Genomic DNA, 13,790 nt, shown 5'->3' with positions numbered 1-13,790 from the left:
GTGAGGATGCAAGGCGACCCGCCGGCAGGCAGTGCGGTGCTTCCGTACGAAGCTGGGCATGCACGTGCCACGTGACTCCGTGACCCCGTGCCCAGGACTTTGCCCTAGAGAGATGGACCTTGATTGACAGTGGCTCTCATCCCCACCGCCAAAAACGGGAGGCTGCTCAGATGCCCTTCACCCAGAAACGGCAGGGTCCCGCTGGTCAATAAGGAGGAGTGAATCATTCGCACGCGGCTCGGGTGGCTCCCGGGCACCACGCCGGGGGAGAGGAGCCTGTCGCAAAAGCGTTCGGGCTGTGTGACTCCATTTGTAGACCGTCCTCAAAAAGATGAAACTCTACTGATGGGCGGGCGGGATTCTTCTGGAATGAGAGGACTGTCCCGGATCCTGTGTCCTGGTGCTTACAGGAATCTCTACACGGGTTCAAATTCACGGGACGCTACACCAAAAGATAAAGTCAAATTGACCGAACGCTGGTTTAACAGTTAAATCAATGCCGCAGGCAGAAAACGAACAGAGAAAAGACGGGGAGAGGAAAAGGGGGAGGTTTCGAGGGGGGGAGAGAGTGACGGAGGGCAGGAGGGTCGGGAGACCACGGAAGCAAGAAGGATCTCGTGCTACGACGCGGGGGGAGCCATTAAAACGACAAAACAAATTGGAGCGCGTGGAAACCGGCCGTGGAGGAATGCCCGGTGCAGGCAACGTGGCCAGCGGCCTGGAAACACACACAGGGGGCGGTCCCAGGCGGCCGGGGATCGCGACAGAGAAACGCTGACCGGGGACACCCTGGCGGAGGCGGCACAGCGGTCATCCCAGGCCCACGGACGCCCGGCGCTCCCGGACAAGGGGCCAGAGCACACGGAAGGCCCCCGCGAGCAGAGCAGAGCCGCAGACGGGTGACCGACGGTGTAGGAGGAGTCTCACAGTTACGAAAGGTAAAATCTAAGACTATGACGTCGTCACGACCCTCAGACAACGCGGAGACCCGAGGGGAGGGACGGGGGGACACTCCGAGCCCGGACCCTTCGGTCAGAGCGTCGCGTGTCCACGGACCCCGCGGGAGCTGCTTGCTGCCCACCGCCCCGGCGACCCTCCCGCAGGCCGGGGTCCCCTTTCCGGAAGAGCTCGGAGGGCGGGGCCAGACACATTCTCCTCAGGAAGGGAACACGAGGGTTTCTGCTCGGGGCCAACCCATCTGGAGATGGCCCGACCTTCGCAATAAAAATGGACGGAGGCGGTAACGGGCGGCGACGAGGGGACTTGCAGGAGCAGCACTCGCCTCTGTCGGCCGGTCCCGGGCCGCGGGCCAAGCGCGTGGATTCTTTACCCGGTGGGACTCGTAGAACCACCCGGCGAGGTCCGTTTTGTCTGCGTTTCATCGGTTGAGACGCAGAAACTCAAAATCGTGGCGACGTGGCCGGCGAGACGTGGACCCGGCTCCCGTGTCATCGTGGACCAGCCAGGCTTGGGATAAACTGGCGTTTGCATGCGCCTCGGGCACAGGGTCAGCGCCTCGCGTGGGCCCCCGAGTCCCCGTGGCCTGGGGGATGCCTGGCGCACCGCGGGGACCGGCCGCTGGACTCGCGGGATCGAGGCGGAGACGCGGTCGCTTCCGGCGCGGCGTGGGGGCCGACCCGGGGCCTGAGCTCGGCCTGGGGACACACGGGGGGTGGCGCCCTGGCGCGGGTGTGGGGAGGTCACCTCCCGCACCCTCGGGTCCCCTGTCACCGTCCCCTTCCCCGTCGGCTCCCCCAGCCCCTGCCTGGCTCCGTGATTTCAGGGGAGCCAGATGCTTGGTTTCTCCCAGTGAGGGTCAGGGGTCATGGGTCAGGGGTCAGAGGCAAGGCGGCGAAGGGCAGGTGTTTGAACGGAACTGGGGCGAGGGCTCCATCAGGTGGATCCCGTGGGAAGAAAGGGGGAGCAGGGGAGCTGAGGGCGTTCTTAAGGGGGTGACTGTGATGCACCCCGACATCTGAGCTGGGGGGCAGGAATAAAGGCCAGAGGGGGCGGGGGCCCGGAGGAGGCTTGCGGGGCCCGCTGGGCAGCGGCCGGGCCCTGCTGCGGCGGGGGCGGCTGTTAATTAAGCAGCTGGGGAAGCCGGGAGTGGGCGCCGGACGCGCAGTGGGGGGGAAGCCACGTCGTTTCTGGGGGGCCAGCGCCAGCGAGGAGGCGGCGGTGACCGGCGCGGCAGACACGGAGGTCGCGGGAAGTCGGGGTGCTTGGTCCCCGCGACGCGGTCCTCTGCTCCTGCCGTGCCGGCTGCACTTACGGGGCGGTTAGACGCGCCGGTGAGCAGGGCCCGGGCGGGGGGCGCCCGCCCTCCCGCCTGTAACGGGGTCGCACGTGTCGTTGCCATGGCGCCGAGTGCGCTGAGCCGTTTCCGGGTCCGGCAGTGGCCCCTGGCCTCCCCCTCCCGCCTGGCGACGCGGCGGCCGTCTCAGGAGCGGGCGTCCTCGGGTCGGACCAGCGCTGCTTCCCGCGGGGAGCCGGCCCCAGCGTGCGGCGAGGCCGCTCCGTCTTTCTTGTTTGCTGAGAGACGGGGCCGTGGCCCTAAGGCCTGCCTCGCGCCCCTTTTCTCGCCTCCGCCCCCCGCTGCGGACCTCGGCACCGGCGTCCGCGCCGGCTCCTAAGGACCCTCGCCCCGTCCCTCCAGGCCGAGGCCTCAGTCCGGCTCAGCCGTGGCGCGGGCCGTCCGCTTCCGCCCTCGGCCGCTGTGGCCTCACCCACGGGTGTCCTGGGTCGAGGGCGGAGCCGGCATCTCCCCAGCCCTCCCTCCAAGGGCTGCCCGGGCCCTGGTTTCGGGCGCTAGGAGGCCGGCGGGTTGCGGGGGGCTCCCTCTCTCTTAGCTTTTCCAGTTTTCGAACGGAGGTGGAACTCACATCGCAGAACGTTAAGCATGTTGAGGTGTGCGGTTCAGCGCCGTGCGCTCGTTTGCCGGTCGTGCATGTGAACTCCGTCTCTGTCTAGTTCCGAGGAGCTTTTGTCACCCGCGACGGAAGCCGCGTACCCGTTTGGTGGCTGCCACCCCCCCGCCCCCCGCCCAGCCCCCGGCACCCGCTACGCGGCTTTCCATGGTGGATTTGCCTGTCCTGGGAATCGCGTGCGACCGGGATCTCGCGACACGCGGCCCCCTGCGCCAGGGAGCACGGCGTTCCCGGCGGTGCCATGCGCAGCGGCCAGGACGTGGCAAGAACCGGGCACGGAGCGGCTGACCAGCGGGTGAGCGCGGTCGGCTGTCGCTCTGCACCGCAGGCCCCTCAGCCGCACGCGATGCGCTGACACTGGCCCCGCGGCGGGGCGGCCCAGCCCGGGGCGCGTCACGCCCGGTGACCGAGCCGGGCTTTGCTGCGGCCCTTGTGCCCAACGCTCGGAGGACCCGCCCGTGACCTCGGGGGCAGAGTGGGGAGCTCGACCGCACGGCGGGTGCAGCGTGACCCCCGCGCTCGCTCCGGACGCGTGGCAGCGGCTGGTGCCTACGGGGCGCGGTCCCCGCTGAGCGACTGAGGCGCGGGGCCCACGCCGCGCGGCCGAAACTCCTCCTCCTCCTTTCCAGTGAGAGACGCTAAAAACCTCGTCCCCATGGACCCCAACGGCTTGTCAGACCCCTACGTGAAGCTGAAACTCATTCCCGACCCCAAAAGCGAGAGCAAGCAGAAGACCAAAACCATCAAGTGCTCCCTGAACCCCGAGTGGAACGAGACCTTCAGATTGTGAGTGGGGATCCCTGAGGGGGGCCGGCCCGGGGTCCCTCCCCCGCCCCTGTTTCCTCCCTCCCCTCCTCCCCTCTTCCCTCCTCCCTCCCTCTTCCCCTCCCTCCTCCCTCCTCTCCTCCTCCCTCCTCCCCTCCTCCCTCTCTCCTTCCTCCTTTTCCTCCTCATCCATCTGCATCTTTGCGTTGCAAGCCAAGTAAACATCAGAGCCTTTTTTTTAAACAGAGCCGAGAGCGTCCGCGGCGTGGGGGAGGGGCAGAGAGACAGTGCGGTGTGTTGCTAGGTGCAGGCGAGTGGCGGGAGAAGCCGTGGGTCCCGCAGACCGCGGGGTGCGGGGCGACCTCTCCAGGGCTCGGCCCGCAGCCCGCCGGGTGCACCCTGCCAGCTGCCACGCGGGACCCCTCCGGGCTGCGGCTCCGAGGGCCCGGGGACGGCTCTCCGGTGCACCTGGGCCGGCGGGTGTCCGTGACGTGGGCTGGTGTTTGCTGAGCAGGCGCTTTTTACAGTGAGCACTGTGTTAAGTGATCTGTCTCCCTCGGACATTGCACCCCCATTTCCTCAGCGAGGCTGAAGGAATGCGCCCAGAGTCTCTCAGCAGATACGGGGCGCAGTGTGACTCCCGCGGCCGTGGGCCAAAGGCATGACCCCTCGGGGGTGGCCCCGTCCCTTGGTTCCTCTCTCAGGGCAGACGGGGGGCCCGGCCCCCCTCAGCCTCAACCGAGGACACGCTTCAGACAGTTTCCCCCAGACCAGCACCCACAAGCCCCTTCTCCGTGCGAGGCCCCAGCCTCTCCCCACACCTGCGTGTGCAGACAGACACCCACAGTCCTGTGGCCGACACCCGTGTGTCTGACAGTGACTGTGTCGGTGGGCTTTCTAGAACACCGTGAGCCCTGTCAAGGCAGGAGGCAGTGGAAGTGGTCCCCACTGCCCCGTCCCAGGGGGACCCCGTGTGGCCCCCACTGCCCCGTCCCAGCGGGGCCCCGTGCAAGCCACAGGCTGTCAGCCGGCACCTCTCCCCTGCGATGCCCGTGAGAGGCGATTCCTGCAGCCGCAGGCGAAACACGTCCACCTGGAACCGTGTCCACCTCCGGCCTCGTCCCCCGTGTGCCCCACCCGCTCGAGGCGCCGCGGTGGCCCGCGTGGACGGCCCGCGTGGACGGCCCTCTTTCTCTCTCTCCGCAGCCAGCTGAAGGAATCGGACAAGGACCGGAGGCTGTCCGTGGAGATCTGGGACTGGGACCTGACCAGCCGGAACGACTTCATGGGGTCCTTGTCGTTCGGGATCTCCGAGCTGCAGAAGGCCGGCGTCGACGGCTGGTAAGGCCCGCCTCGCGCGGAGCGCCGGGGCCCGGCACGGCCCCTCAGGCTGGGGTCGAGCGTGGCGTCCTCATTCTCCTGAAAGTGGAGTGCCAAGCGGGGTCACCGAGGGGTGGGGGTCCACCTAGATCCTCGTACCGGAAAGAAAACAAAAGGACGAGTTGCCAGTGTCTAAAAAATTCAGACATTTCTCAAAACGTCTAGGCTTCCGGCTTGAGACACCAGACACGTCCGGGCGCCCGGGGCCCGGTCGGTGGAGAACAGCGGCCTCGCTACTGCCCGCTATGGCCGGCGCAGTCCCCACCGTTCCCCGTGCGCCTGCCCCACTCGACACGGTGGCTTTCACAATCCACCCAGAGGGCGCGTGCCGCGTGCCGCTGGCGGTCAGGTGGCGACTCCTTCGGAAGACGCCCCTCCCCGGGCCTGGCCGCGCCGTGCGGGGCTTGCCCTCACGGTGGGCTGCAGCGTCTCCTCTGTCCTCGCCCGGCAAGCCCCGTCGGCAGCCGCCGGGCTCACGGCGGTCTGAGTCCAGCTGTCAGGCCAGACGGCCCGGCCGCCCCGCGGCTTTGGGGGCGTGGGGCTCGGCGGCCGCTCCGACCTCTGCGAGACAGGCTCCCTCGTTTCCGGCAGCCTCCGTGACAAGTGACAGGCAACCGAAGTCAAACCAGTTTAGCAAAGCAGAGCGCAGGTCGCCCGGGCCCCACGTCCTTTGTGCCGGTCCCCTCACGAATTCCTCGACAGTCCACCCTGTTTATGCTCTGAGCCGCCGGAGACAGGGCGGAGCGTAGACCGACAGGCCTCGTGGCGCTCAGCTTCTGGAAGCAGCGGCAGGCCCGGCAGAGCAGTGACCTGAGCAGGGGAGCGCGGGGCGCCAGGAATGCCCCAGAAACAAACAGCAGCCTTGGGCCTTAAAGCGCAAGGCGCAGACGTTTGAAAGCGCGTAGTTCTCCTGAGACCGGGGACGGGCGCTCGTCCGCGTTTTCTCAGCTCGCGCCTGAGGGCGCCCGGGCGACGGGCAGCCAAGCCCACGGGCCGGGGACGTCGCTGTCGGCCGCCCCGGGACAGAGACGGCGGGGCTCCCAGGGTGAAGTCGGGGGCGACGCAGGCTGCGAACAGAGCGGCGAGGTCGCTCCCCTGGGGGTGATCTTGTCGAGCAGACGGGAGGGACGGAACCTCGCCTCCGTCTCCCAAAAGTTAGCACCGATCTTTGTGGGACCGGGGGTGGGGGAGCCCGCCCCCAGCCCGGACCGTGAATCACGAGGCGTGGTACCCGGAGGAAGGAGGCGACGCGTTAGAAAAGGCTCCGGCGTGACAGGGACAGGTCGCCCCGCCGTCTCGGGGCCTTTCCCCCAAGTTTCAGGTGACTCTTCTTAGCCGGCGAATGACGTACCCTCGCAAGCCGCTGCCTCGCCGTGCGCCTTTTTCTGCGGGCCAGGGGCAGAGGGGTCGCGGGGAAGGAGGCTCCGTCCCCAGGGGGGCGAGGGAGGCAGCAGAGGGTGGAGGAGCCGTCGTCACGGAGCTGTCGCTGCGATGCCAGCGCGGGGCCGACCCTTCCCAGGGACCCGGGTGTCGGGTGTGAGAGCCCCAGGTTCGCGCGGCCCTCGCCAGGGGTGCGGGCGACAAATGACGCTTCCGCGTTCTCTGTGAGGGACCCAGGCTTTCGGCGCGGCGTCACGGCCTCGCAGCGGCCAGGGAGAAGGGGGCCGCCCCTGCCCGTGGTGCCCGCCGGCCTCCGCTGCCGCGGAGTGGCCGAGCCTGCCAGGCCCCTGACCTGGCACCCTGCCGGGGTCCCGGGGGCGGCCCCCTCACACAGGGCCCGCTCTGTGCTGCCCCCAGCTCCCTGCGGGGCCCACCCCACCCAGCACGTCTGTGACCGCTGTGCCCGAGTCCCCTGCACGGGGCCCGGGACTGCCGTCTCAGAGTCCCCCGTCTTCCCCCGCCCGTGACGCCCCAGCCCCCGCGTGGTGTGTGGCCCGGGCTCCAGGCAGGAGGCAGGCAGAGCCCTCCACTGTCCCCCTGCCCTCTCCCTCGGTCCCTGGTCCTCCAGGCCCAAAGGACAGAGCCCTCCGCTGTCCCCTGTGGGCCCTCCCCACAAGAGCCACATCCCTGTCCCTGGGCAGCGCCTGCCTCGTGTCCCCCCAAAGCGGACGGCAGAGTGCCGGGGGATGAACAGCCTAATGACAGGGGTGTCCGTCAGGGAAGGTGCACCTGCCCCTCTGACTCTCCAGAGAGGGTCTGTTTTGAGGTCCGCATCTTTGAGTGGCGCGGGAGGGGAAGTAGCCAGGCTAGGGTCCGGGTTCGGGTCTCTGCGATGCCAGGGCCTCAGGGGCAGGCGGCAGCTCCGGCCGTGGCTGTCCTGGCCGGATGGAGGCCGTGTGGGCTCCTCGGCCCCTCTCGGCACCGCGGCCTTCGGCGGACGCAATGCCGCTCACCAGGACAGTGGGCAGCGCCCTCACCCCGGCCCCTGCCAACCCCCCCCCGCCCGCCTCGTAGGGCCCTTGTGAAGCCGGCGACACGGTGGTTGGGAGGGAATGTTTGCGAGGTGAAAGCCGTCTTCAGATTCAGGGCCAAGGCGCCTCCCGTGTGGTCTGAAAATGTGGCCAGTTCCAGAAGTCTGGATTCTTGTCCCAGGAATTCATTGGACTCCGGGTGGTCTGGGAGCCCATCGCGGCCCCTGTCTGCTCCTCGGTTTCCCCATCTGCGCGGGGCTGGGCGTCTCAGCGGCTGCGCCGGGCTGAGCCACCGTGTGCCCGGGGCAGTGGCAGCCCCAGCGCCCTGCCCCCCGCTGGCCCCTCGTCCGCTGCGGGCTCTGCCATCCCCGGCTGTCCCCCGCGTGGCCCATGCGCCTCCTCCGCTCTTGTTTACCAGACGGTCATCTGGTTTATTGTTTTGTTTTGTTTTGTTTTATTTTGTTTCGTTTTGTTTCATTTTGTTTCGTTTTGTTTTGTTTTGTTTTGTTTTGTTTCATTTTGTTTCATTTTGTTTCATTGTGTTTCGTTTTGTTTTATTTTGTTTTGTTTCGTTTTGTTTCATTTCGTTTCGTTTTATTTTGTTTCATTTTGTTTCGTTTTGTTTCTCCTCTACGGCATCGGCTCCCGGGTTTGCTGTTTCTGGCTCCTCCCTCCCCGTAGGTTCGCCTTGTGGTTCTCTTTGGATTTCCGTTGGCTGTTTTGCTCGTTTTTTTTTTTGTTTTTTTTTTTTTGCCTCTCCCGAATTCCCCTGCTCTTTAGAAGGGCCGAGCAGGCGTTGCAGGGGACGCACGTCTCCTCGGAGTTTGGGTGCGTTCCGTTCTAGCCGCCATCACCTCCTCTAGGTCTGCAGCTGTATTTTTAATTTCCTTTCGAGCATGCTTTTACGGTCATCCCCCTTATCTATGCGGACTTTGTCCCGAGACCCCTAGCGGGGGGCCTGGGACCGCGGATTGTCCTGGACCTTGTAGATTCCGTTTTTCCCACACACGCTGCCACGTAAAGGGAGCGGTGCTCGGCTCCCCCTCAGCACTCGCGAGCGGCCACGCCGCCTCTCGTGCGCTTTGGGGTCGTTGTGAAGTAACGTAGGGGCGGCCCGAACACAGGCCCTGTGACGGTAGGTCTGGTAACCCAGACGGTGACTCCGTGGTTGTCGGGCGGGGCGCGTCTGCAGTAGGGACGTGCTGGACAGAGGGATGGCCGCATCCTGGGCTGCCAGCTGACCTCCCGCTCTGACGGGGAGCGGCGGGCACTGGTCTCGGGGCCCTTGGTGACCGTGGGCCTGGACTCGGCTCACAACGAGGTGCGTGTGTTTATCTTGTCACAGTTACTCTCCGCTTGTAACGAGTGATACTGGCTCTTTGCAAGTCAAGAGATACAAAGTGTCTCTCCCAAGTGAAGGGATTATAAAGAAGAGACAGTTTAATGAAAAGCATTGCTGGTAACGCTCTCTGGATTTAGCGAAATCCGCACAGGCGGGGCTTTCGTTGGTGGAGGTTCCCGGGAGTCCCTGCTGCGGGCCGACGGCGGAGATGCAGACACTCTGACTTCTGCGTCTCTTTTGGTCCTTTCGGTGGGGACTTGGAATCAGGGACTGAGTATTAAGCGTGGCGGTGTCGGGGCTCAGACTGTCACACCCCCCCACCCACGCCCCTGGCAGCACCCCGCCCCCGTTTTTAAGAAGCTGCCCAGGAAGGTTCGCGAATGGCGGGGAAAAGACAAAAAACAAAAGATGTGCGACCCCTTTGGGCGTGAGCAGTTCTGGGGTCTTTTCTTCCCCCGTGCGACCTGCGTGCCCGTGGGATGCCCCTTCCCTTCCCTCGCCCCGTCTCGTCGTGGAGCGAGAGGGGAGCACCTCGGAGTGGCCGTCACGGTTGCGGGAATGACAGTGACGTCGTGTTTATGATCCCAGCGTGACGACGAGGGTGCCGTTGGTCGAACTCTTGCCGGGTGCCAGCCCCTGCGCGAAGCATTTCCCACGCACCCTCGTCCCTCGGCTTTGCGGCAGTCCTGCGAAAAGGAGGCTTTTGTGCCAACTGAGGAAGGGAGCATCGAGGCTCGGAGGGTCTGCCAGCTCCCCCAGGTCGCCCGAGCAGGAAAGGGGAGAGGCGGGACCCCGCGCTGAGGGCATCGGTTTGTCCGGTGTCTGCAGGGAGAGATAACGTCACATCCACGGTCATCCAGCTGTCCTCGAGGGCCAGGGCGGCGAGGTGGCGGCCAGAGCGAAGGACAGCCCGGCGTGGGGGAGGGGCACGTGGGAGGGATTTGCAGCGAGGTCAGATAAGGGACGAAATATGCGGTATCGAATGAGCCTAACAAGACAGGTGTGTGCGTGTGCGCAGGCGTGTATGTGCACGTGTGTGTGCACGCGTGTGTGCGCACATGCAGACGGACGGAGGGAGCTTAGCATCCTGTGAGCCCAAAATAAACATTTTCTTTCTAGTGTCGCTTGAAAAGCTACAAAAATATATGTCTTACCTGGCCACACACACACATGCATGCACACTCACACTTACATACACTCTGACACTCACACATGCACATGCTCACACACACACACATGTGCACACACATGCACACACTTACACAACCACGCTCACACATTTGCAGACACATGCATACTCACAAACACTCATACACTTAAACACTAACATGTACACTCACACACGCACACAAGCACACAATAATGCACACATGCATGTGCACACACAGGCACACGTGCACATGTGCACACTCTTACACATGCGCTCATACACATGCATGAACGTGTGCACACTTGCACACACTTACCCACTCTCCCATACCCACACACAGACATGCATAACCACTCACACACGCGCGTGCGCACACATCCAAGTACGTGCTCACACATGCACACACACATGCACGCATGCGCATGCTTGTGCACACACACTCACACACATGCACGCCCCCACACATGCACACACACTCACACGCGCGCACACACCCTCGCACACGCGCGTGCGCACACACCCTGCCCGCGCTGCGTGCCCGTCTCCCCCAGGCCCCCCCCCCCGTCCGCGTGGCCCGGGCGGCGTGGCTGAGTCTCGGCCGTGCCCTGTCGCCCGCAGGTTCAAGCTGCTGAGCCAGGAGGAGGGCGAGTACTTCAACGTGCCGGTGCCGCCCGAGGCCGGCGAGTGCGACGACGACCTGCGCCAGAAGTTCGAGGTGAGCGGCCGGCCCTCCGCGCGTCCCCGGTCGTGGCGCGGTGTCCGCCGAGGCCCCTCCGTGTGCTGTCCCCAGAAAACGCCGTATCCCCCAGGGCCCCAAGCTGGTATCCCGCCTCGCGAAGCCTCCCCGTCCTCGCTCGGAGCTCAGACCCGCCCCCCAGGCGCCCGCTCGGGCCCCCGGTGGCGTGACGGTGGCTCGGACGGGAGAGGTGGACAGGGCGGTGGGCAGGTCGGGGCTGAGCCGGCCCGGCCTGCTGGGGGCGCGGTCTGGCAGGTGGCGGTGACCGTGCAGGTGACTCTGAAATCCCCCAAAGACGGGGGCCGTGACCTCGGGCTCCAGCGCTGGCTCCGCCCCGACCCCACCCAAAGCCCTCCCCTTCAGTGGGGCCGAGACAACCCCGTTTCCGTCTGCACGGGAGGAGCCAGTCCAGTCCGTAGGACGCGTCTGTTTCGCACAGCGAGCGCGGCGGGAAGGCGGGTGTGAGGGCTTCCGTCGTGCACGCGCCTCCCTCGCTCCGAGAGACCCCTGCGTGACGCCGCAGCGATCACGACGTCAGCCCTTCGCTGGGCCTCCGCCCGGGCCGGGGTCGGTCCTGAGCGCGGGCTCCATGACGTGGGATCTCACATCGCCGACTCGTTTCCTCGCAAAGGGGACAGAGGCGCGGAAGGGTTTGTTCGCCAGTGCGCGTGAGCTGCGCCCGGCGCCCGGGGAGTGGCGGGGGCCAGACAGCCCGCCTGACGCCCGGGCTGCGCGCACGTCCTCGCGTGAGGGGGAGACAGACCGTGAAAGGAGGCAGCAGTGAGCGTCTGGTTGGTCAGGAGGCGCCGAGGGGCCGGGGGACAGCGAGGTAGGGGAGGCGGTGGGGGTTGCCGGGCGCGTCGCGAGCCGGCCACTCAGGGCGGGATTCGTGCCCGGGGAGGGGGCCCTGGGGAGGCGCGCTCCGGCCACGCGGGCAGCAGGGGCACAGGCTGGTGGCAGGCGCCGGTGTGGAGCTTTCTGGAAGGCCGGCAGGCGGTGTGGCGGGAGCCGGGAGGACGGCTGTGGTTGCAGAGGCTGCAGGGGCCGGCTCGGCGGTGGCCTCTGGCTGTTTAGTGGGGAGGTGCGGGGTGTGTGGGCCGAGGGGTGTCGTGAGCTCAGGGTCACGCAGCTCGTCCCGGCCAGAGCGAGGATTCCGGGCCGAGCGGCTGACCCCGAGGCTTCCTCGCCCGCGGAGGCGGCAGGGCTCGCGCCGGCCCGGCTCGTCCCCTCCCTCCCCAGCATTCGCCGCGTCCGAGTCGCCGTCCGGGTGTCACGGCGGCGGCCCCTCCCCCTCCGCCCTGGGCGCTGCGCGGCCTCAGCCGTCCACTGACCCTCCGGCCGGTCAGAGCAGTGGACGCGGCCTGCACCTTACAGCGTCCTGGGCGGGGGGCGAAGTGGATGAAGGGGGCGGGTAGGGGCCCCCAGTTCTGGCACAGGAGGGCCTCCCCGAGGAAGCGGAAGCGGGGTGCCTGGCATGGCCGTCCGCACGGCGGAAGCGGGGTGCCTGGCAGCTGTCCGCACGGCGGCAGGGCCCAGGGCAGGGGCTGCAGCGGGGGTGACGAGGTGGACAGCCAGGCGGGGCCTGATCCCGCGGGGCCGCCGAGGCCTTCGTCCTGAGGGTGAGGGTCGCACTGCAGCACTCCGAGCAGCCGGCGACCCGGCGGGTGTGGCGGGCGGTGACGGGTGGGGGTGCGGAGCTGGGGCCGTGCGCTCCGGAGGCCGCCGGGAGGTGAGGGGCGAGGCGGCCGGCCTCGCAGGGCGGGTGTCGGGGCCTCGCCGGCCGGGGGCCCGAGCCGCAGGGAGGACCGCGCCCCGCGGGGCCCCCGCAGACCCTAACCACGCTTCCGTGCGCTTCTCTGTCCCCCGCAGAGGGCCAAGATCGGTCAGGCGCCCAAGACCCCGGAGGAGAAGACGACCAATGCCACCTCCAAGTGCGACACCAACGGCAGCAAGGACCGGATGAAGCTGACCGACTTCAACTTCCTGATGGTGCTGGGCAAGGGCAGCTTCGGCAAGGTGCGGCGCGGCGGCCTCCCCTCTCCGGAGGGAGCGGCCCTCGGGGCGGACGCGCGCTGGTCGTGCGGGGCACCCACACCCGCGGGTGGGGGGGACTCGGGTGGCGGACGCACCCTGCAGTCTGCGGGGGGGGGGACTCGGGTGACAGACACACCCCGCAGTCTGTGTGGGGGGACTCGGGTGACAGACGCACCCCGCAGTCTGTGTGGGGCGACTCGGGGGTGACGGACGCACCCTGCAGTCTGCGGGGGGGAGACTCGGGTGACAGACGCACCCCGCAGTCTGCGGTGAGCGACATGGGGGGAACGCCATGCCACGGGTGAATGGCACGGGGACCCCCGCAGGCTCTCTGAGCAGGTGCATGATGCCGAGCCCCAAAGCAGGAGAACGGACCCGCCACGTGCTCAGAGGGCTGGGAGGGACCGTTCCGGGCAACACGGCCGGCGTGTGCCAAGGCCCTGGGGTGCGGGCCGGCTTGGTGCGTTCGCGGTCCCACTGGAAGGGGTTGGGGCCGCAGAGCCATCAGCAGGGGAGGCAGCGGGGCGTGAGGGGGTGCCAGGGGCCCTCGGGCGGAGCCTCGCGAGCCCTGACGAGCGGTGGGCTCTGGGCCACAGTGCGGTGGGGGCCACCGAAGGTTTTTAAGCGGAAGAGCGGTGTGGTCAGGTTTGCCTCTGGGAAAAGGTGAGAAGGTCGCTCTAGCAGCCGAGATGGGGGACGGTCCGTCTCGCACAGCGGCTCGGGGGGCTCGGAGTGTCCTGGGTGCTTTCGTAGCCATTCTGCCGACAGCGAGATCACGTAATGAGGGCTCTCGACACGTCGGGTGCCTGTTCGACCCTTTAATCCCCTCTTCCACCACGAGGATGTCTCGTGGAAACCTCACACCGTGAACTCGGGTGAGCGAAAGATACGGACTTCTTCCCCATCTCGTGGGTGAAAGCCTGGGCGGCCCCAGCTCCCCGCGCGCCAGCCGGTGTCACTGAGGGGCGAATCCTGACGCCTCCTCACCTTCGAGCAGCCCTAGCCTGGCCCTCAGGGACCGGCGGACGGGCTCTGCTCACAACCC

General features: G+C 67.0%; 1 protein-coding gene across 2 annotated transcripts in view; it reads left to right on the top strand.

The window, feature by feature from the left end:
- PRKCB (protein kinase C beta) overlaps positions 1 to 13,790 on the top strand; it is a 193,083-nt gene that overhangs the window by 129,542 nt on the left and 49,751 nt on the right. For both annotated transcript variants that reach the window (XM_016155513.2, XM_016155512.2), the window contains exons 6-9: positions 3,557 to 3,713; positions 4,899 to 5,033; positions 10,594 to 10,690; positions 12,581 to 12,727. In XM_016155513.2, coding sequence (XP_016010999.1) covers positions 3,557 to 3,713; positions 4,899 to 5,033; positions 10,594 to 10,690; positions 12,581 to 12,727 — 536 coding nt within the window. The remainder of the gene's footprint in view (positions 1 to 3,556; positions 3,714 to 4,898; positions 5,034 to 10,593; positions 10,691 to 12,580; positions 12,728 to 13,790) is intronic.

This window comes from Rousettus aegyptiacus, unplaced genomic scaffold (assembly GCF_014176215.1).
Source record: "Rousettus aegyptiacus isolate mRouAeg1 unplaced genomic scaffold, mRouAeg1.p scaffold_m13_p_8, whole genome shotgun sequence".
Lineage (NCBI taxonomy): Eukaryota > Metazoa > Chordata > Mammalia > Chiroptera > Pteropodidae > Rousettus > Rousettus aegyptiacus.
The sequence above is the reverse complement of the archived record's forward strand: the minus strand, read 5'-3'. Positions and strand labels throughout refer to the sequence as shown.